The 24,852-nt window shown below is 44.8% G+C and overlaps 1 protein-coding gene across 6 annotated transcripts in view; it reads right to left on the bottom strand.

Moving 5' to 3' along the window:
- The window catches only part of Slc39a11 (solute carrier family 39 member 11), a 327,639-nt gene that overhangs the window by 186,082 nt on the left and 116,705 nt on the right, over positions 1 to 24,852 (bottom strand). For all 6 annotated transcript variants that reach the window (XM_069993185.1, XM_069993187.1, XM_069993188.1 and 3 more), the window contains one exon: positions 4,827 to 4,968. In XM_069993185.1, the coding sequence (XP_069849286.1) occupies positions 4,827 to 4,968 (142 nt within the window). The remainder of the gene's footprint in view (positions 1 to 4,826; positions 4,969 to 24,852) is intronic.

Here is a 24,852-nt window from a genome sequence, read left to right on the forward strand (position 1 = left end):
TTGGACTTTCTCTGCATTTGAGTAACAGTATCATCCTACTCTTTTGCATACTGATTCCCCAGCACTCCCAGCCCATCCAGGTCATGTTAGCCAAAGAAAAAGAGAAACAAAGGGAACCAGGTTCTCTTGCCACCTGGGTCTCCTTTTAGAAGACACCAGTACAAAATAGAGAACAAGTCTGGCACTTTGACAGGTGACAGGGTGAAAGGTGACCGCTCCCACTATCCAGATTCACAGGTGAAGTCCTAACACCTAGTCTCTCAGGATAAAACTATTTGGAGACAGGATCTTTACAGTGTAATTCTATTAAAACAAGGTTATCGGGGTGTGCCCTGATCCCACAGGACATGTGTGCCTATACAGACCCACCTTGAGAATGCAGAGAGAAGCTGGCCACTGCAGGCCAAGGAGAGAGGTCTCAGACTAAAGCAACCCACCCTGCCCCAGACTTCATTACCCAGGGCAGCCAGAACAAAGGTCTTCTGCTTGGGCCTCTCTGCCAGTGGGGTTTTCTCACAGCAGCCCAAGCTGACTCAGATCAATGTCAAGTTGCCTCCAGACCAGGCCACGTGAAAATGAACTCTGAAATGGCAGCCTAGCCCAGAAAGTCAAGACTACTTTTTTGAAAGGCAAAAGAAAAGGGCAAGGAAGTGGGAAAAGTGCCACTTGAGTGCTAAGCATTACTTGGGCCAAATATAAGATTCTTCAAAAGCCAAAAGAGAATCTATAAAGCACATCCAGCCTGGTAATGGTCCATGAGTCAGGACATGCTCAGAGTCTCTGGTCCCTGTACAGAGCCCTGTTTAAGAGGCCATGTCAATGTTATTTTCTTACTAAGAGCTCCTGGTTATTTTTATTATTAATTACTATTGAGCTTTTTCCCTCTCTATTCCGCTGAAAACAACTTTTTGCTTGGCACATTAATAATCAGCATCATTCCATCCTTTAATAAAGAAGGCTAAGGTGACAGGCCCCAATCCAGAGAGGAGAGGGCAAAAGCAACTCTCTTATAGTGGGTGCTAGTTAGGAGGTAAAGGTCCAACTGAGTTGAATGGGGAAACTGAGGCAGAGAAGCCCAAGAGACTGAGAACACACTGGAATCAGGAATGAAATGAGGTGAAAGCTATAGCCCTTCTCATCTGTATAGCAGCTATTAGAAATAGGATCACAGCCCAAGGCCAGCCCTGGGCAAAACACACGTGCCTACATATGCTTATATGTTCTGCTTAAGATTTTCAGAGGCTCATGAACCCTTTAATGGACCCTTTAATGCCCATGAATGGACCTTTCCAGGTGACAAACTCTTGACTTAATTTCTTACTAACCCTTGGCCTAATGTCTCAAAGTGCAAATATCCACAGAAACAAATAGATTACAAATATTCCTTCTTGGATGGGTGGGATTGGGAAAAATGGAGAACAATGGAAGGGGTGACATTGATCAAGATGCACTGTGCTCATAAACTGATAATACTAAGATGAAACCCCTTTGTACAACTATTTAAAGATAACAAAAATAAGCTGGGTGCCAGTGGCTCAAGCCTGTGATCCTAGCTACTTAGGAGGCTGACATCTGAGGACTGCAGTTTAAAGCCAGCCCAGGCAGGTACACCTGTGAGACTCTTATCTCCAATTAACCACCAGAAAACTGGAAGTGCTTCTGTGGCTCAAGTGGCAGAACGCTAGCCTTGAGCTAAAGAGCTGAGGGACAGCGCCCAGGCCCAGAGTTCAAGCACCAGGACCAACAATAAATAAATAAATAAATAAATACCTTAAAAGTAAACAATAAATAAAAATGTTCTTTCTATAATCCTTCATGGTTGCAAAGACTGGACTGAGTTTAAATGACTATCAATTCTGCAATGTCATGGTCAATATTACAGGAATAGGATGAACTTAAGAATGTCCCACACTACACCAAAATGTATGGCGAAGCCAAAACTTCAGGGTACAGAGTCTGTTATGAGTGTAGAGACAAACTATTCCTGAAGAACACACAAGCCAGAAGCAGTATTTGTGTCTGAGATAGGTGAGCTAAACCATATGTGATTTGAGATTGGGAGCAAAATTACTTGCTATTTTTAATCCTCATTATTAGATTTTTATTTAAAAGATAGTTGAGATAAATAAATGGAAAAACGGAGGGCGGGGAGGCTGGGAAGAGACGTGAAGGGTAAACAAAAGGAGGAGGCTGCAATGCTTGGTAAGAAATGTACGTATTATCCTGCCCATGTAATTGTAACCCCTCTGTACAGTATGTTCACAAATAAAATAAAATAAAAAATAAATAAATAAATGGAAAAACGGATGGGTAGAACAGATGGAAAAAAGAAGAGACAGGGAGGACAGTCAAGAAACCAGGAATGAACAAGCAAGAGAAAGACTGATAGTTTTAAAAGAAATTGGGGCTAGCTAAATCCCCAAATATCCCCACTCTTGAGAATAGCTGCTACTGTAAAACGCTGGTACAGACATAAATAGGAAAGTGTCTCATAAATGTTTTCCCTAGCTCTGCTGTGCCACCACTCAAGGCAGCTGAAGAAAGTCTCTCCCACAACATTGCTTTTCTAGCTTTTCCTCTTGCTGAACCAATTTCAGGACAAGATCACAACAGCTCCAAATATTATTTTTTAAAGGCTGATGTTTCTCACTAAATACCCATTAAACCAAGCTCCTTGCTCCGGTTACAGGGAGCTTAAGGGCAAATCCAGATGGTACAAATAGTACACATTCAGATGCTATGTGCATGAGGTCCCTCATCAAATAACCATTATCAATTCTGAGAGTCCCCAGATGCCTGACACCCGCAGGTGTGTCCAGGTGAGAAGAGATGGCTGAGTGCTCTTGATCTGGGCAAACCATCTTCACGCTCCCCAAGAGCTGCATTTGCCTCTCTATCTGAATAGTTAGCAACAGCTAGGAGGGTTGCCTAGTAACCTGGCAACAGGTTATGCCTGGTGTTCAGAGAAGGAGAGGTGACAGCATCTCCCACCATAAGGCCCCACCACCACTTAACCGTGGCTTGCCCAGGATAACCCATCAATCCTCAAGGTTTTCAACACAGTCACCTCCTATCCTGTCTTTCCCATGAATCTACTGGAAGAAGTCCAGGGAAAGGATTTTTGACTGCCAGACTCTCCCTGTGCTTTAAAGCTAAACAATGGAGACATGAGGGCAATCTGACTATGACACTGGCATCCCACTGATGACAAGGATCAATCACTGATCTGACTGTATAGGAGGGTATACCCTTTCCTTCTCACAGCCTTATATGTCCCTTCCTAAGGCTGCAAGGACAGCCTTCCCCCATAGAACAGGACCTTTCTTAGGTCAAAGGCACATAAGTAGCTGTGATCTGCATGTTGGACATGTTGTTTATCTTACGACAAGCAACAGAACAGAATAAAGTCTGGCCAGTACTGACATCCTATAGGACACTCGGAATCAGGACTGCAGTCTTCAGAGGGGCAAATGGGGGCCAGGGCACTGCGATGCAGAATCTGTGGAAAAGCTCACATGGTTGTGTGTATGGGACTTGACAGAGAAAATGGTACGTTTTATGGGAACATGACATCCAGCCTCATCACAAGAAACCATCTTTGACTACCCTGCCCAGGGAGAAGATAGGAGGCAATGCCTCGGTGGGTTTGAGTATTGATGTAATGCGTGGCCAGAGGTGAGGGCAGCAGTGATGTTCCAATCCCCAGTGGCTTGAGCTCCTGTTTAGACAAAGTTTGGGTCCTGATATTACCCTACAGGGGAAGTCATGGAAAATACTGAGATTAAGTAGAGTGGAAAAGACAATCAAGGTCTCTGTGAATAATGCATAGACCTGACCATTCAGATTGGGCTGGGTGTAGCTTGGCTTTAACTCTTTCTTATACTGACTTTCCCTGAGGGATAGATATCTTCTTAGCCTACAGATGGCAAAAATATCAAGTGAAATAGCCAACAATGGGAATGAGAAAGGACTTTGTCCCATTGTCCCATCTGTCACCGAGATGATTTTCCTCATCACTCAAGAGTGCATGCCATGCAAACAGGGATGCCATTCTCAAATGTCCACACATGGGCCCTCTGTGGTTTACAGAAGTGGGACGGCTAGGGGTGAGCAGATCACAGCATCTGCATGCACTTCCTAAATGAATTCAGAGGAAAAAAAGAAGTCCAGGGGCTCTCCTCATGCTAACCGGACCTGAAATGGGCCAAATGCTCTCAGTAAACAACTCCTAGGGGTTTCCTGGGAAGAAATAACTTTCTTCTCCTAGAAGAAGAGTCTGACCTGAGGATGGAAGACAATACATTCCACAACATCAACATCAACAGATTCTCAAATGTCAACAGCCTAGACCAGCCTGTGCTTCCAAGTTTAAGAATTATTACCCTTCACTTCAACTTTGCCACCAGTATCTATAGTTTTCTTGGCTGCAAATAAAACCAGAAACTCCCTGGTTACCAGGTGAATGGAGAACATAATCTTCACATAAATGAGAAAGAGCACTTGGGATTCACCAGAGAAAAGGAGATGCAGGGACCAAAGCCCAAACTTTCCAACCCCATCAGTCCCATCCCAATCAAAGCCTTCATTCTCCAACTGATCCAACATGGAAAAAAGAGCAAAAGATGACATTCATGACTGTGGGTATGCTAAGTGGATAGCTGTGAGAACCAATGAGAAATGGCGCATGGGACCAGAATGCCAGTTTCACTCTGCACAGAAGGGGTGAGCAGCCTGGAGAAGCGGAGAGAGCAGCTGGCATTTCCCCCATCCTCAAGCCAGCCCCAAGCTGTACTGCCTGGCTTAGCAGGTGTCTGCAGAGAGCTTGCCTGAAAAAAGTCCAGTGCTACCTATCCGGATGGAAAGTGCACTCTCTGGAAGGAGCACCGCAGGGCCCTCAGGGTCCGATTTTTTCACCAACACGGGGTCCATGTTCAGTGCCAGCGCTGTCTGAGGATCTTCTCCTACACCCTGAAACAAGAAGCAGCAGCATTACTAGAGCACTGTCATTCCCTTCCACCCCCATACCTTTCCAGCCCCCAGATACCAAGGTAAACAACCCATGTCTGCCAAGAGCAACAGGACCCATGCTGGGCTCTAGGCTTCCCTCGTTTTCAGGCCAGGCTGGATTGTTGAGAAGACACTAAACAAATGGGAGTGGAGGGTTTTGAGGATTCTAAAACCAAGACTGAGGAGTCCCTGTGGATCCTAGGAAAGAAAAGAACATACTGGCCATGGTGAGAGCCTACATTCTTAAAACAGCCCTCCCCCCCGCCACACACACATTACTGAGAACTGAATGGACTTAGCTTCCAACCTACCCAAAGAAACATGTTGTGCTCACAGAGCTCACCTGTAATCCCCCCACTACTCTGGAAGCAGAGGCAGGAGAATCTTGAGTTCAAGGCCAGCCCAGGTTACATAATAAGACCATGTGAAAAAGGAGGAAGAGGAGGATGGAAGGCAGAAAGTAAGGTAGGAAAAAGGGAGAGAAGAAGGGAGAGAGGGAGGCAGCAGGAAGGAAGAGAGGGAAGCAGGAAGAAGCAGCAGTCCACAAGGCTGTCTTCCTCACACAGTAACTTCAGCATAAGATACAAGATCAATGTGATTAGGAAGTCATAATCTTTCCAAAGGACAAAAAGGTAAAAGTTCCAATATAGGAACACAAATATGGAAGTATATCAAGTATCCTTTAATTAAGCAACCAAGTCTGCGTCATCTTTACTCAGTTCTACTATTTCACATCAACCAGGCAAACTAGTTTATTCAACATACATGTACTGACCACCAACTGCATGGTTGTCGACAAACAAGAGCAAATATCAGCTCTCACAAAGTTCTGTTCCAGCTACAACAAAGCCCTGATAGGACATAATCTTCTATCAGGAAGATATCAGCAGAAGTAACAACTACAAACATACCACATCTCAATAGGAAGGAGATAGACGAGGGCTTGAGCCAGTCCAAACGCACCTGTACATTCATGCAAAGACCTCAGAGCTAAGGTCAAGTAGAGAGCGCCCCGGGGAAAAACAGCAGCAGATATGTACTAGGCACCATGCTCTGTCCAGGATCCTCTGACAAAGTACTATAAGGCAGGTAATTTTCCAATAACAGGAATTTGCTACTGTCTGGAAGCTAGGTGGACTAAGAGCAAATCATAGCAGATCCCATGTCTGGTGATGGCTCCACTTCTAAGTCACAGACAGCACCTTGAAGCTGTGACTTTACACAGGAGGTGGCACCAAGTCCCTCTCACGTGTCTTTTATTAATTATTAATAATTATTATTTATTCCCCTCCATCTTCATGACCCAATCATCTCCCACAGGTTGTACCTCCTGTAGCCACTGAAGAGATTAGGATGTCAACATAGGAACTGTGAGGGAACAGAAAACATTTGGAGCAAAAATAGTTCCAAAGAACTTGAAGTTTCCACTAAAATACGTCACATTCATATGGAAGAGGTGAACACTTATGATGTAATCATGGAAATGTACCGTTTGTTTAAAAAAAAAAAAAAACACCAAAACTCTTTTCTTGGTTTTCCTTGGATAAGTTCTTCCATGAAAGAATTTCAGAAAAGATACCATATGGCAGGCTGTATCTGACACACACACACACAACACACACACACACACACACACACACCTCCTTGTTTTCTCATGGCCATGATAATCAAGGATAAGAAAGAGAACCTAGAAATTCAGATATCTTATTCCATCACTTCTTTCCAACTAAGCATTAAAAATGAATATGTAAGTTCTTCCTAGTGTCTTTTCATCTGGCTAACACATCTGGATCCCTTTTCTTGCTACATCCTCTGTAACTAAGTTTAATAAGGATGCCACAGCTGCTTTAACCTAGAAGCCTCCAGCCACATTTGGCTAGCACAATAATCCTCAGGTCCTCTGCAGAATGCAGAGTCCTGGGATCCTCTGTAGGCACAGAAGCAGCAGCATGCTATACCATGGTCAAGGCTATCCATGAACAACAGGACAGGCTGTGAGCAGGTCAGTCCCTATCTCTGCAGAAGCCCTCTCTAGCCAACTCTGGTGGCTGTGTCTGTGTGATATGTGTGTGATGTGCCACAGGCCACAGCCTCTCAGCCCTTCATTTATGTACTTTAATTATGTCTAACACTATGCCTCCTTCCTGCTGACATCTGAGGAATTGTTCTGGCATTAAAAGCCACATCTCACCATGCAAGTTTGTCCGCTGACTTTCCTTCCTTTGTCTTCCTTTCTTTTAGGATGTGATTGATGCTAAACTAGGGAGAGCTGCTTCATGATGAGAGGCACGCTGCAGCATAACACTCCATGAAGAGACTGTTCACTGGATTGGAGCCATTCACTGAGGTGTCGCTCCTAGTGACCTGGGATTTTTCAGCTGGATGATTTCGCCCACATTCTGCCCTAGGACATGTGGCAATGGCATCTCTGGATGTCACAATGTAAGTGGGCATGATTGCGGTAGATGGAAGCCAGAGAGTCTGCTCAATGGAGATCAAGCCCCATACCAGAGAACATCCCAAATAAATATCATCATTGCCAAGGCCAAGAAACTCTGCCTTAGAATACTAAGGGTTTAAAAAAAAAAAGGACCCAAAAGCTCCTCTGTATTATTACAGAATAATGCTGGGAACTCAAAGCCCCTTCCTATAAAGAAAAGAATTTTACCATTTCTTCTAGGAAGGCTGCGTGCCCTCAGGTATTCAGTAAATTTTTAATTAAGCATCAGCTGTTTCTCAGAGTTGTTCTAGCTCCTAGCAATAAAAAGAGCCAAGTCTTCTACCTTCATGAATCTTTCTGTCTCTTTTGATGGATTATAGTAAGACAATTGACACAGTCAACACACAAGAGGCTCAGGATTGATAATGTTCAGGAAGAAACTGGGTCTTAGCCATGGTACACAGCCATCCCCATACAGTGGCTTTGTGCCAGGCAACATCTTCACATCATGGGAGCTCACACACTTATAAACGTGGCAGAGGTTAGCTCCTTGGGCTAAAATGAGTAGAGAAGTCTTCCTGAGAAGGTAGACTTTGAGCAAAAACCTGAAATATCCAAGAAGCAAACACTAACATTAATTTCCCCTCCAGATTCTTCTACCAATCTATCAATCTACACTTTGGTGGTTGTGTTGCTTTCTATCCATGTTCTAGGGGGCAGGGCACTAAGAAAATTCTATCCTAACATCACTTAGAAGCTTCCCTTTTTTTTGGGGGGGGGGGTCAGACATGAGGCCTGAACTTTGGGCCTGAGCACTGTCCCTCAGCTCTTCAGCTCAAGGCTAGTGCTCTACCACTTGAGCCATAGCACCACTTCCGGCTTTTTCTGCTTATATGGAACCCAGGGCCTCATGCATGCAAGGCAAGCACTCTACCACTAAGCCACCTTCCTAGTCCAGAAGCTTCCTTTTTAAAAGCCAGGCCAGGACCTAGTATATCTCACCTGCATCTGCTCCCAGCTGTACCCCACCACTACCACCATGTACTCCATCAGTCATTTAGCTTTCAGAAGGGTGGGCCCCGTGTTTATTTCAGCACCATTCACAAAAACTAAGATGTTGAATCAGTCTCTGTGCCCACTGGCTAAAGATCGAATAAAGAAAATGTGGTGCATATACACAAATAGAACTTTACTCAGCCATCAAGAAAGAAATCAGCAGGGCACTGGGTTGAGGGGAGGGTGGCCCATGATGGGCAGTGGCAGCAGGGTTCATGCCTACTCAGGAAGCTGAGATATAGACTGTGATTCAAAGCCAGCCCAGGCAGGAAATTCTGTGAAACTTTTTTCTCCAATTAACTAGCAAAAAGCCATAAGTTGAGGTATGGTCAAGTGGTGGAGTGCCAACCTTGAGCAATAAACCAAGAGAGAATGAGAAGCCTTGAGTTCAAGCCTCATAAAGAGGGGTAGGGAGAAGGAGGTAAAGAGGGGTAGGGAGAAGGAAGAAATGGAAGAGAAGAAAGGGAAGAAGAAAGAAATCTTCAAAATGGATGCAGCAGGAGGACTTTACGTGAAGGGTTATAAATGAACAAGCAGAAAGACAAGTATTGGCTGTTCTCTCTCATTTATAGACACTAACATGGACATGAAAGAACAACAGTGATTGATTACTAGGGATTAAAAAGGGTAAGTGGGGGGTAGGGAAGGAAGGTGGACTTGATGGCTGCATGATCATACATGTATAGAAATATCACACTGAGCCAGGCACTGGTGGCTCATGCCTGGTAATCCTAGTTACCCAGGAGGCTGAGACCTGAAGATCGCAGTTCGAAACCAGCCCAGATAGGAAAGTCTGTGAGACTGTGATCTCCAATAACCACCAGAAAACCATAGGTGATGCTGTGGTTCAAGTAGTAGAGTGTTAGACTTGAGCTGAAAAGCTCAGGGACAGCGCCCAGACAACTGACAAAAAGGAAAAAGAAAAGGAAAAGGAAAAGGAAAAGAAAGAAATGTCACATGAGAGCTCCCCTATGACCCAGCAATCCCACTTTTGGACATTTACCCAAATAATCACAAACAAGACCATACTAAAGCTACCAGCACGACTATGTTTATAGCAGCATTATTTACCATAGCTAAGTGGAACCAACCCAGATGCCCCTCAGTAGATGGGGCATCTAGAAAATGTGATATATATATATATATATATATATATATATATATATCCATATCCATACATACATATATAGATAGATATAGATATCCATCCATATATATATATATGTGTATATATATATGTGTGTGTGTATATATATATATATATATATATATATATATATATATATATATAATGGAATTCTATGCCTCCATCAGAAAGAATGATATCACCCCATTTGTTAGGAAATGGAAAGGCTTGGAAAAAATTATATTAAGTGAAGTAAGCCAGGCCCAAAGAAACATAGGTCCCATGGTTCCTCTTATTTTCAATAACTAGTACATGTCTAGGACAAGCAGAAAAGGTCAAAAGCTATGTACATATGATCATATAAGATGATGTTAAGCAAAATGAACCCCAAGATAGGGACACACGTGTTTTTTTCTTGCTATTGTTTTTAACATGTTTATAATATGCTATGTGATTTTTTTGTTTCTTTTGTATGTTCTTCCCCTACAGTATAACCCCTGTTTTCCCTGTATTTGATGTAGGTGCCCTACATCTTGTATATATATTTTTCTAGTTTGAGGAAGGGAAGAGAAATAACAAAATGCTGAAATAAAGATACAGGTTGACCCATTGTAACAATGAGATGTACAAGACACTATGTTGAAAACGAACTTTACAACTTGGGGGGAGAGAGAGGAGTTGAGGGCGGGAGGAGGAAAGGGATGGTAGGGGAAAAACAAAGGAGGAGGTAACAATGCTCAACAGGAAATGTACTCATTACCTTACTCATGTAACTGTAACCCCTCTGTACAGTATTTTTACAATAAAAAAACAAAAAAGAAATGTCAGATGAACCTCATTAATATGCACAATTAATATGTGTCCATTTTAAAGGAGGGGGAGGAGAGTGCAACACAGGACAAGAAGCATTTCATAAGAATGCCAGGATAGTATCTCCTATGCCCCCACACCTGGCCACACCTCTACTTTGGGCTTGGGGGTGGTGGGGGGGGGCTCTTTTTATACTCCCTTCTAGACTCCCAGCATTCCTCATTTTCTACTTCCAAATACCAATGAAGGACACAGAGCAATATGCCCCTCTCAATTTTCAGGAGCAAACCAATGGGAGATGACAGTCCTGCTTTGTTCAAATGCCCCTGGAGGTGGGAGAGAACGTCAAGAGGCATCTGCTGGGACATGGTGGTTTTTGAACTGCTGAAGCAGACACCACTGCTCCTCCATAAGCATCTCATCACTGGACACCTGGACGGCAGGTGGGCAGGGGAGGCATCCAAGTTTACCCAGTTGCCTTCAAGGAACAAAGCATTGGGCTGTGCAAGAGAAACCAAGACTCTTCTTTGCTTCCCCCAGTCCTGACTTAGTATTCTTCTGAGGATAATTTATACTCATCTCTAATGCTCTGTAGCCACACTACCTCACCCAAGTCAGGTAACCCCACTAGATGGGGTAACTGATAGCAGCTTTTCCAGACTTTCTCTGAGGGGTGAGTCACCTCCTCCCTGTCCTCACCACAGCAGGGCTGTAGGAGGGCCAAAGGAGCAGTTCAGGTTTGCTGTGTCCATTTGCAGCTCGCAAATGGCAATGGGCCACATTCAAAGACAACAAGCAACATGAAGTCTCTCTTTCTTCTACCCCTTCCCTTCCAAATCTCCACCTCCTCCCTCTCTATCATCCCCACATATTTTTTTGAACCCAGAACAGAGAACCGAGACTGGACCCCTGGAGGCAGGAGTGGCACCCTTCTGGAGCCCCAGACCTAGAGATCCCTGTCTGCTTGCAATGCAGTTATTATGATTACTATTATTACTACTATTCACATCCATGGCTGGGGCTATCCTTGGCTCTGAACAAACCAGGCAATTACCTCCTGGTCTGGTAAGACTATACAAAGGAACAAGAGTGGAGAAGAAAAGCTCTTTCTAGCAAGAAAATAGAAGAAGTGGGGGAAATGGGAAAGGAGGAGAAAATAGAAAAGGAAAGCAAAGCTGTGGTGAAGGGCACAGGCACAGGAACACAGCTCTGCCTCAGAAAACAGCAAACTCATCTTCAAGAAATAAAATCCAAATGCCTTTCATTGTGCTCTGTCCTTCCAGGGTGTAGCTAATGTCTCCAGAGGCCGCCCACACACACACACATGGTGTAGCTAATGTCTACAGAGGCCGCCACCCCCCCACCACACACGGTATAGCTAATGTCTCCAGAGGCCGCCCCCCCTACACACACGCGCACACACACACACACACCCCTACACACACCCCTACACACACACCCCCCCACACACACACCCGGAGGAACAAGCTAATTCCTTGAATTAGCTAGAGATCACCAAAAGACATAGGTGTCCCCAGGTGGCATCTCTAAAGCAGGAAACTAAAGAACCCCACTAGATAAATGTCAGTGGGTGCCACAGCCCTGCCGGCCCTGTTGCCCCTAAGACTGACTGCAGGTAGCCTGACCCTGCTGTTCTAAGTTCCAACAGTGACCTTCGCAACCAACACAGTTGTTGCAAGCCACTGCTTTCTCATTATTGACCACTGGAGTATCTCACAGCTATGAAACCAAGTGTGATAGAGGCCATCCCCTTTCCAAGCCCCACACACCTGGCCAGCATAGTCTTGGGGGTTGTGATCTCTGCTTTATGTGTCATGGAACCAGGTTGTGAGGATTCTGAGCTGTCCAGGTCCCCTGGAGTATAGACTCTTTAAGTAAGCTTTGTCACCAGGCAGAACTCCCAAGGAAGAACTAAGAGAAAGGTCAGGCCAGCTCAGTCAGCTAAAGCAAGGTTAGGGTGTCAGAGGCAGAGGAGAAGGGCCCAGGTACCTAGAGAGGCATCTCAGTCCCAGGGACTCAGATGTTAATGATGAAGGGTCTACAGGCTGCCTGCTTAAAGTCCTGAAGAGGCTTCCTTCCTGCTCCCCACTTAACCCAGACACACCAGGTAATGTTGAATAATTGATGCTGTTTTTATGACTGAGAAGTTGCCATGATAATGACACTTGTAACATAATCTTAAATTATTTCACATAATGGAAAAAAATTAAATGTCACCCCTGATTGCCAGCCAGAATATGGATGGCACTTACATAATAGATAACCTTCTCCCAAGAGGAACCTGGCATGACCTGCTGCCTAGGGCCAGGCTGGCACAGGGTGAGCCTTAAAGCAAATGGGGACACAGAATGATGTAGACACTGAGGTGGAGAGTACCATCCCACCTCAGGCCATAAGGTAGGTCACCACCATCTTCCTTGCCTCAGTTTACCTATATGTTCAGGGAACATGGGTCATAGTCAGGATGCCTTGATACAAGGGAAAGACAATTCAAATAGACAGTGGCTCATACCTGTAATCCTGGCTACTCAGAAGGCTAACATCTGTGGATTGAGGTTTGAAAGCAAGCCTGGGCAGTAGAATATAGGTAATGTTTACCTCCAAAGAATAGCAGGAATAGCAGGTGCAGTGACCAGGCCCCAAGTTTGAGCCCTAGTACCGCTAGTGTACACACACACACACACACACACACACACACACACACACACACACACACACACACACACACACACACACACACACACACACACACACACACACACACACACACACACACACACACTCAAGTTCTTATGTCTTGCTGGCTTACAAAATGCAATCTCTAACTCAGTTTCAGTCCTTTACTCTAACGGCAACAATAATATATCCATGGTCAGTGAGATGGGTTTAAAGTTTCAAATTTTTCCATACTTGGGTGTTTTCCAAACTCTGGCTGAAGAAGCTGAAATCCCCCACATGCACACCTCCAGGAAGGCTATCCGGTCACTGAGCCACACCAGAATCAAATGTGCCTTCTCTTGCCCATCCCTAACATCTCAAACTGCAGAGTAACTTCTCAGGTTTCCTGGCCATCCCCAAAGCATGAGGTCTCCAAGCAGGGGCTTTCCATCCCATGGTGCTGCCGTCAATGCCCTGTACATGGTTCAAAATCAGTGCATGGAAATCAACCGCACTGCAAAATCTCTGCAAAGAGCGGAAGGACTGCACACCAGAGAGTGAAGATCTGGGACTCCATGGAATAGTCCACCTTGAGAGAGGAAAGGGACTGGTGCAGACAGGAAGTCAGCTTAAAAGAATCGCAGGCACTCGGCTGATGGAGGAAGTGTGGCTTTCTGCCCTCTACAGTCCGGATGGCTCTACAACCATCAGTATCAGTCTCAGAGTAGCCTGGTACTCTTTACCAAGGAGGCAGACACAGACGTATAATCTTACCTGACCCTGTTAAGGTAAGATCTTCCCACCTAGAAGCTATAGCTTCCAGCTTCCTCAAATCTTGTCTGTAATCCCAGCCTGCAGCTCTACCCCAAGGTGATTAATTATGGACTCCTAGCTAGACTTAAAACTACCTAAGCATGCTATTAAATTACCATTTGAGGGGTAAAACCTTCTCCTATTTTGGATGGAAAATTGCTATTCATAATCAAGCCTATTTAATCACATAAAACAGGTTTTAACGGCACCACACAGCTCTACAAAGACCCAGCTCTGGGAAGATTTGCAAAGATAGCCAGGAACATTCCAGGAACATAGCCAGGAACATGTCCCTCAAGCAGGGGAGAAAGAGACCAGACATGGCATCATTCTCCATACCATGAGGCTCTTTCTCTTAAATCAAAATGTAATTTTCCTTAAAACCATACAAGTCTAGAGGAAGCCAAGTACCTAAGTATCGGGTGCTACTTGCTTGATAATACCTCCTCAATGATTACTCAATGCTGTTCATTTAATTCTTTAGATTTATTCTCAGCCATCATTAAAATGCACCTTTATAACCTACTCAGCCTCTTCTGGCTTCTCAACAATCTAAGAACCTTCTACCATCTTGCCAGGTAACTGTTTCTTACTTATCATACCCCTCACATCTTCCTATACAAATATATGTGTTTCAGGTAACACCACATCCCAAAAATGGTGGCTTAAAATCATCACCAATTAGTACAGTTGAGCAAATAGGACATTATGCTGAACGGCCTGGACCACTTGTGCATCTGACCAGCTGGCAATACATCTGGGGGTCAGCACATGCATCTTTGGCAGTGGGCAGACTGATGGCAGAACTAGCCATCTGCTGAGTTGGAAACAGACCATCCTCAACAGGATCAGGCTGAGCTCATGCGTGTAGTCAAATGCTTATCAAATCCTTGCAATCAATTCTACTACCACTGCAGGAACAAAAGCAAGCCAGTGACCACTGGGGCCAGAGGGGTGGTTAAACCCTCACATGACTCTTCTTGTGGGGAAGACCTGCAGTGTTGTATTGTCAGGTATAGGTGCTGACCAGAGGGGGAGGGAATTGTGGATCCTTTGCAATCTATTACATGTAGTACACACACACAAGGTCACACAAAATAAATCATCACTGGGGGGGAGGGGGGTATAATTGGGTGGGGGGAGGGGGGAGGCGGGGAAGGGAAGTGAAGGGTAAACAAAGGAGGAGGCTGCAATGCTTGGTAAGAAATGTATGCATTATTCTGCCCATGTAATTGTAGCCCCTCTGTACAGTATGTTCTCAAATAAAATAAAATACAATTTAAAAAAAAAATAAATAAATCATCACTTTACCTAACTTCTCTGATGGGACACACACACATTCTCAGAAGTCTACAGGTTTTATGATATTCTAAAGGAAAAGTCCTATCAGCCATCCCATGGCAGGATGCCAGTGTCATTGTGTGCATGTGTGTTTATGACCAAGTGGGTTGCCAGCTGCAGTGCCTTTGCTGTGGAGGGCCGGTAGGAGAAGCACACAGACAGACACACAGACACAGACACACATACCCACACACAATTACACCATTCCACCAATATCCTCCCATACAGAGGATGGAAGTCTTCAAACTGCTCTTGAAATGTGCCAGAAAGCTGATCTATCCAATGCCCTTCATTTACTTTTTCTTTTTTGGTGCCAACACTGGCTGCTGTACCTTCACTTTTTTGTCCAAGGCTAGCACTCTGCCACTTGAGCCACAGTTCCATTTCTGGCTTTTTCATGGTTAACCTTCTTGCCTAAGCTTACTTTGAACCACAAATTTCAGATCTCAGCCTCCTGAGTAGCGAGAATTACAGGCATGGGCCACTGGTACCCAGCAACCATTCTCCTGATCCTTTCATGGGATAGAGCTGTCAGAACCCCAAGATACCAGTCACAGAGGCCAGTACTACTGTCCCCTTATAATAAGTAGTTAATATTAACAAAGCTTCCCTTGCCACCAATCAAAAACTCTATTCATTTTGATGTCAGCAATTTTGGCTTTGATTTGTTACTGACAAGGTTTTGCTTTTATGACAGCTGAACAGCAAAATAATGAAGCCAAATTTATACCTCATTTTATACTTCTGCATATTTATGCTTATAAATATATATAATAGGACAGTAAAAAATAGCTTGAATCCATGTTGAGGATACATGGACACGTGTATTCTTAGCCAAATGGGAAAAAATACTGTCCTAGAATCCAGAACAATGAAGCCTATTCCACCCTGCTTCTCAGCTTACTAACTACCACAGTACAGGAAACTATGATGACCTAATAACTGTTTCCCTATGCTCCACAGTATGTAAATTAACCACTCTGTGCCTCCTAGAGTCAATGTAAAACATTAATCATGCATCGTGCATGGCTCTGTGTGTGAATAAAAATCTCTAACTCATGTCACCATAAGTTCCAAAAGTTCTGTTTGGAGGATGCTTGGGGGAAAGGAGAATTTCGTGGATAAATACATTTGGTAAAGTCTATACTTGAACAGATAATGGTCCTGAGAAATCCTACAGTAAAGAACCTGCCTTTTGCATCATCCTACATTATTTGGCCATATGTAAAACCTATTCCTGTTCAGCAGATGAAGCCTTGGGAAACAGCATTCAGACAAATTCTGTGCTTAATGTAGAATACTGAATGTAGAATAATGTAGAATACTCACTAGAACTAGGCATATCTTTCTTACTGCTTTCATCAACAGCCTTTCCCTTTTCTTTACCTCAGTTTAAAGAAATAAAAATAAAATTAGAAAACCAGACCTTCTATTAGCAAGGCTGGAAAGGAGATTTTATCTCAGAACTGAACAGGAAAAAAAGGCTTCAGTCTGGCTTATCACCCTCTTCTACATTTCTGCAATGATTTTTCTTAATTCCAAGACAGAGGGGGAAGGAAAAGGAGAGAAGAGAGGGAAGAGGAGGGAGATGATAAGGCAGAGAAAAGGGGAGGGACAAAAGGAGAAGGGTTAGGAGGAGGAAGAGACAGAGAGGGAGGGAGAGAGACAAGGACCAGTCCTACAGTCACAGCCCACAGTGGAAGACCTGTTCCCATCCATTACTATCAGTGACAATCCAGATCCAGAGTGAATTAACACAGAGAAGATGGGTATGGCCAGGAAAGAAATATGCTTGGAATTATCCCAAAGCTATAGGAAGCAGCTCTGCCAGTGCAATGTTCTGGATTATATAACATACCCAGCACTCTTTAACATGTTCTCTCTGTACTAGATCTTCAATGTTGTCTAGGGATGTATATAAGCAGACAGGTAGCTGAGCCATGATCCTCCCACCAAAATTCATCTTGTGGCACTCCAGAACCCCTGGCATCCTCAGAATCTAGCTGTATTTGAAGACAGTGGTATAAAATGAGGTTGGTTACTGAATGCCAGTGGCTCAGGCCCATAATACTATCTGCTCAGGAGACTTAGATCTTAGGACGGAGGTTCAAAACCAGGCCAGGAAGGAAAGTCCATAAGACTCTTATCTCCAATTAACAAACAAAAAGCTGGAAGTAGAGCTGTGGCTCAACTGTTACTCTACCAGCCAGCCTTAAGCAAAAAACAGCTGAAGGAGAGTGACCAGGCCCTATGTTCAAGCTATAGGACTGGAACAAAAAGGAAAAAAAAAAATGTTCTGTCTCCAAGGCAGAAGACAAAGAATGGGTTGTCAGGAGCAGAACACAGTAGGCACCTGGATGTAAGGAGGCCTACACACACATCTGTCCCCACCACCACCTCGTAGCCAATGTCACCCTTAACTCTTCAGCCTCTGCCCACCCTTTGAGCCAGCAGCCATCCCAACTGCATCCCATCCATGTGACCCTGACCACCACAAACAGCTTTCTGCCTCTTGGTAACCACTACCTCCCAGGTGGAAGCAGACAGCTTCATAGGCAGAACCCTCTACAGGGTATGTAGCCCCAACCAAAGCCACTGGAAAAGGCAGAGTCAGGTCCACCATTCATTGCAGAAGGACAGGGGGAATGGGAATCTCTGTGCATTTCAATGCAAAGAAAACTATGCCGTTGTATTAGAACTATTTCAAAGGAAAAGCTGTGGCTTTGAAGGGCATATTTGATTTCTTTTTCATGGAGCTGTATCCTCAGCAACTCCATGCTAGGAGCAGTTTTAATTATTCAGCTTATCTGGGTTTGATGAGGACTTGGCAGCTGAGACAATATTCAAGCAGCTTGCTTCTGAGGGAATGTTTTTCTGCTTCCTGCCGTGGGTATGTGGGGACTGTCATCTTCCTCCTCTTTTCTCTTCTCTAAACCTAAATGCCAAAGCTAATCACCAAGTTGAGACAGACAACATGCCTATAGATTTCTATTGCCATGTAACAGATCACCAGACATCTAGGGACTTAAAGTGGCCCCCATTTCTTATACCTCTGCTTTCATGGGTCAAGAGTCTAGGCGAGGGTTAGGCTGGACCCTCTGCTCAGAAGGCTGTAGGCTAAAATCAATACTAGAGTTGTGCTGGGGTCTTTTTCCTAAGACAGTGGTTTCTGGAAGAATTCAATTTCTTGTAGATAAAGGACCCTGTTTTCTTGCTGTCATCCCATGGATACCTCTGGCTCTCTCCATGTTGCCCTCCATGGGCTAGTCACAGTGGTGGTCTGTGTTTTTGAGGTCAGCAGAGACTTGTCTCCCTTTTCTCTTTTTCAGACCCCAAGGAGGGCTCTGCCACTCATCTGTCTGAAGTCATTCCAGCCCAGAGTAATCATCTGATAATCAACTGATTGAGACATTAATCATAATCCTGTGGGAGTGAAATCCCATCTACCAAGGAGAGGGAATCTAGCCTGCATACCCAGAGGTGCAACTCAGGCAAAGCCAGAACACCATCCACCATGATGGTAGCCACACAGAGATTTCCAGGGTCACTACATTCCCTCTGGACGACCAAGTCTAGAGATTTATGTTATAGGCATTCTACCAGGTCTCTGTAGCACACACTTTCCATTGGAGTGCCAGCATTACAGACCCAGTCTTCTGTCATCTGAATGACACATGTTCCAGAACCCCCACCAGGCTGAAGTTTCCGCTCAGTCATAGTAAGGACAAGATCTAGGGACCTCGGAGCCACGTGATCTCTTGGACATAGCCTAGTAGCTCATTGTGGGATCCACAGAAATAACCTAATTCCTTTTCAAATCAGAAGAAATAGATAATCATAAATAATCCAACTGAGATCATCTTTAGACCAACATAGCTATAAAACATCATTGTTAGTTTGCATTTGTGGATAAAGGAGTTCTAGAAGGCTGGAGCTCCCAGGGCCCAGAAAAATCCGCAGGTGAGCACAGATGGGTATGGTACCCCTTCCTCAATGGCACACACATGCTTTCTTTTTTGCTTTTTTTACTTTTATTAATGTGTATGAATGATATAAAATGATATGTTTCCTTATGACATCTTCATAAAGTATGTAATGTACTTTGATCATAATTGGACCATTACACTCTTTTCACATATGTATTCTTTGTACAATGCAAGCTTGATGAAGAGTCCACGGGTTACCCAAGGCTGCCTCAGTATGAGAAAAGTGAAGCTTTAGCCTCACAGCAATGAGGATACTAAGTGACAGATCAGACCCCCCAAGCCACCTAAAGGCAGTGCTAATAGTCTGATTCATTTGGCAGCAACAAATTAACTTAAAGCTACAGACAGAGAGCTAATAAGGCCAGACCCAGTCCCTGGATGACCATTTTGTTTTGTCTAGATCCATGATTATACTGGCCCCTAATCCCCACCCTACCTCAAAGCTATGGCTGATGGCCACCAGGGGAGTGTAAGGACTTAAACAAAGCAATTATAATCCTTTCCAAATGGACAAAAGAGGTAATTGCTGTTCATTATTGACAGAATCAACTACATAGTCATGTTTGTGTTTTTTTGAAGAAGAAGAAGAGGAGGAGGAGGAGGAAGAGAAAGAAAGATGAAACTGAAGCAAATTGCTATGCATTGGGCATGAGCATAACATTCTGCATACAGTATTATTAGCATAAGATACTTGGACATATGTGCACAAGAGGTGAAGCCAGACGCTGGTGGCTCACACCTGTAACCCTAACTACTACTCAGGAGGCTGAGAACTAAGGATCCATTTGAAGCCAGCATAGGCAGGCAAGTCTGTGAGACTCTGATCTCCAATTAACCACCAAAAAGCCAGAAGTAGAACTATGTCTCAACTGGGAAAGTGCCCATTTTGAGCAAAAAAGCTAAGGGGCAGCATCCAAGCACTAAGTTTAAGCCCCACGCGCGCACGCGCACACACACACACACACACACACACACACACACTCATGCTCATGGTACAGGGTACAGGTACAGGGGAGGGAGAGGGGAAAGAGAAGAGGGTAAGGAAAGGGAGAGGAGAGAGGAGGAGAGAGAAGGGGAGAAGAGAAGAGAGGAGGAGAGGGAGTAACCCAAACCACAACCCACTCCCACCACAAGCTGGGCTACCCTAGGCCCACAAAATGCATACACTTCTCAAAGAAGGACTATCTGCTAAGAACAATTACCTCCTTGCCACACAAGGATACCAAGGAAACAGACTTGGGAGAAAAGACAGGAATTTTCTGGAAGTACCAGAACCTTTGAAATTCACTGATCTCCAAGAGTGGGACATCACACCTTTCTATTATAAAGAAGTATCTGCTAGCCAGGCGCCAATGGCTCCCACCTGTAATTCTAGCTATTCAGGAGGCTGAGATCTGAGATCCCAGTTCAAAGCCAGCCCATAAGACTCTTATCTCCAATAAACCACTACAAAACTGGAAGTGGTGCTATGGTTCAAGCGGTAGAGCGCTGGCCTTGAGCTGAAGAGCACAGAGACAGCACCCAGGCCCAGAGTTCAAACCCCATGACAAACCAAAAAAAAAAAGTATCTGCTGAGTATGTTGTGTATGTGTTTGTGTATGTGCACATGCACACACATTCTTTTTACCTGGGAGATCTAGATAACAAACACATCACAGCAGGTACCCGAAAGGTGCCCTCCCAACCAGGACAGACTCCAAGAAGTAGATGGAAGGATAACAGGCCCACAGGTAGCTGGGAGGGCTGGGCAAACCTGGTGAGAACAAACACAAACTTCCTTTCCCAAGTGAGAAAAAGAATGCATTGTAGGAAGCTCAGCGGAAGCAGTATCTCATGCCTCTGGGCAGTGGGCATTGATAGTGTGTTCTAGAACTAAAAATTCAGATATTTATGGGTGCTTAGGTGTTTGTTTGCAACACCAAAACCATCACAGAGACAAAAAAAAAAGGTCCACCTTGCTTTTCTCTGACACATGTTGGACAGAATATCAACCACACATTCCCACTGATCACCTTTCCAGTAGACACCAGGTCCTTGAATCTACAGGAGATGAAAACGTGCACCTATGCTAGGGGGAAACAGCTGCTGCTGGAATGGGCAGGATCTATTAGAGGATCCAGAGCTGTGTCCAGCCCTCTGTCTGGTCAGAGTATCTCACCTCTCTCTGCCCCTCAGTTTCTTTCCATGCCTGCTTATAGCTGCCACCTCTACATAGTGACTGACACCACCCCTCCCCCACCCCACCTCCACTAATCCCCATCCCCATCCCCTAGCCCGAAGTAGCAGCCTACATCCTAGCCTGGAAAAGATAGGTGAGTTCCCCAGGGCGCCTGGAAGGCAATGTCAGTTGCCGGTAGTAGAAGCAGATTCATGTCCAGAAAATTAGCTGCTGTCCAAGAAACCCCAGAAGCACAGAGGACAGGCAAGGAGGAAATATCAGTTCCAGAATGTGGAGGAAATGCTCCCAGGAAGGTAGAGAACCCTCACTCAGTACAGCAAACAGTCTGCTGTACATGGAAAACTGGTTGCCAACCAATCTCATCACCCCCATCACCTCATTTCTAAGACCAGGGCAAGGATGCGGAGGGACCAAGGTGGGAGTCTGGAGGGAAGTGGGTCACAGTGTCACATGGAGTGAAGTGACTCAAAGTTCCCGCAACCCAGCCAGATGCCATCTGACTCAGCCTAGGATGGCACCAGACCTGTTGTGCAGGTGGTGGTAGTCTGAGCAAGGACCCACGCAGGTGTCCCCAGAGCCACATTTCCTACAGGTCTGTACATTTGGTCATTAAGTGACTAAACCCATCCACCCACCAGCACCCATAGGCTACAGAACTCTGCATGCAGAATCTGGGGAAAGTGAGTCGTCTACCCCTGTGGTATGAGAAATGCACACATGTCAGAGGCATCCATACAAAGCAAGGCATGGTCAGCCTTGCCACTGTGACCACAGTTCACACACAGGCTGAGGACAGGATCCTTGGACCCCCCAAGGACTTAGCAGAAAAGAAAACATTCTCCTTTTTTCTCACGGCTAGCATCCCAAGCCAGTGCGGTTCTGTCCCCACCACTGAGTGGTGAGAAGAGAGTCCCTCTGAGTGGGAGGTCTGAGTCCAGAGACCTCCAGCGCCCTCATCTGAAAGACACAGACTCGTGGGTCACATAGGAAGCCAGTGCTACCAAAGGACTGCTCTTCTGGGAGCATTCCCCATTGGGCTGTGCTCAGGGAACATGAAAAGGTACTTGGGTAGCATTTTGTTTTATTGGAACCCTCTGTGGTGGCCCAGATGAAAATAAGGATGGATGAGTCCAGTGCACACAGGACTCACCTGGTTTCAGTGGCGGCGAGCAGGATGTGAGCATCCCCTTTGGACTTACCAGGAATGGCATGGGAGGGACGTGTCCTTGAGGAAAAGATAGCCAAGTCAAGGGAGTTCAGAAAATGGTGGACACACAACAGAAAATAGGAACTATTTCCATTAGCCACTAAAAGAAGATGCTAGGGACAAAACAGGACATTGGCAGAGGACAGAGCCACCTCCTCCTCCTGCCTAAGAGCTCCCATGAACCTCAGGCAGGACAAGGCCCACTGTTTTCCCCTCCCCCTACTGTCTCTGTCTCTGTCTGTCTGTCTGTCTCTCTCTCTCTCTCTCTCTCTCTCTCTCACACACACACACACACACAGTCACATCTCTATATCCTCTATTCAAATGTATGTAAATTTTCAAGACACGTGCATATAAACACACAGAAAACAATCTAGATGTCAGACTCATCTCCCTGGTTACAGAGGTGACTAATTAAACCCAGAATAAGCTATCACTAAAGAAAACACTGGTCTTACATATCTTTTTTTTTTTTTTTTTTTTTTTTTTTTTTTTTTTTTTTTGTCGGTCGTGGGGCTTGAACTCTGGGCTTGGGCGCTGTCCCTCAGCTCTTCAGCTCAAGGCGAGCGCTCTACCACTTGAGCTACAGCGCCACTTCCGGTTTTCTGGTGGTTTATTGGAGATAGGAGTCTCACGGTCTCTCCTGCCCGGGCTGGCTTTGAACCGCGATCCTCAGATCTCAGCCTCCTGAGTAGCTAGGATTACAGGCGTGAGCCACCAGCGCCCGGCTGGTCTTACATATCTTTAAAAACTAGCCTCTGGAATATTCTCCCTGACCCTGGGAGACCAGGACACCATGGGGGGCAGGAGGGGAGGTTGGTAAAAAAAAGAGGCCAAGATTGCCCCAGCACCTGCTCTAAGCACTTGAAAGAAGGGCTTTTCAAGATGTTAAGAACACTTACTTTCTTTTGCTTAAATAGTTTTATTTAAAAGTCCCCAAACCACTTAGTTTTTAATCTTCCAGTAGTTATGTAAGAAGTGCTTAAAAGCTGCTTTGGCAAAAAAAAAAAAAAAAAAAAAAAAGAAGAAGAAGAAGAAGACCACTTAAGTCCATGAATTAAGTTAAAGCGGGAGAGAAGCTTGACATCTCTGTCTCCATGTTGTATGTGTCTCAGCTCTAAACCACTCCCTGTGTAGTGGCCTTTGCTGTCACTCTGGTTTCCTGGGAAGGACAGGACTGATCAATAACATCTTTATGATGAGAGACACAAACACAAACCACCCCTAAGGAACAAGAGAGCCTCTTCAGGACAGATTTGTTTGCTCCCCTCAAAAGATGTTAACAGTCTCTCCAGAACCCCCTTTCAAAGCAAGCACTGAAATAATGACCGGACATGCCATACTTGGACCAAGACTGTTTAATCACTACAAAACTCTATCCCCACAGTTCCCCTTCTAATAAGTGTACCCCAAAGATGACTGAAGAGGGTGTGAAGTGTTGTCTTCCTGAGGCCACCATGTAATAAATCTCCTTTCTCTGCCCTTCACTACACCTCTTTTTTTTTTATTTGGTGTTCAGGGGTGAGGGGTCAGACCTGTCCCATGAAACTCCTGAAAGGGGAAGCTGTGTTCTAAACACTCTAGTTTCAACTTAAAAGCCAACTTTCATTTTTTTTTAAAAAAGTGAGAAAAAAGAATTAGTAAGCAAGCACAGGGGCTTCTTCTGGTTCCTTCCTCCACATACCTCAGCTGCTGAGGTGCCCAATGCATACAACACAAGGAGCCATTGGCAGCGCCTTCCTGGTATGGTCAGGCTTCCAAATCCCCTGGATCTCTTACTGATCCTATCTGGGTTTTTCAGTCAGTCTCTGCTCAGCATAGGGAGTGACACAGAAGGAAGAAGATAAGAGTGCAAAACAAAGTAAGCACTGGCTGCTATGGTCATCTTTGAGAACATGAGGTAAAATGAGACTCTCACAACTAGTTACTTGGACAATCTATTAACAGAAAAGATCCAGATCTGTATTTACTATACCTCACGCAGTGTGCACGTGCATGCATGCACGCACGCACGCGCACATACACACACACACACACACACACACACACACATACACACACACACACACGAGAGCATACATGCATGCTGGTACATTATCTCTCCTGAAAATCAGTTTACTTTTCAAGCAAGCAGCTCTGGGCTAAGTGCTCAGCCTTGCCTCCTGCAGGAAATGGTACAACACTCCAATTTGAACTGAGAACCTCAGC

This window comes from Dipodomys merriami, unplaced genomic scaffold (assembly GCF_024711535.1).
Source record: "Dipodomys merriami isolate MVZ:Mamm:240054 unplaced genomic scaffold, mDipMer1.0.p SCAF_42, whole genome shotgun sequence".
Taxonomy (NCBI): Eukaryota; Metazoa; Chordata; class Mammalia; order Rodentia; family Heteromyidae; genus Dipodomys; species Dipodomys merriami.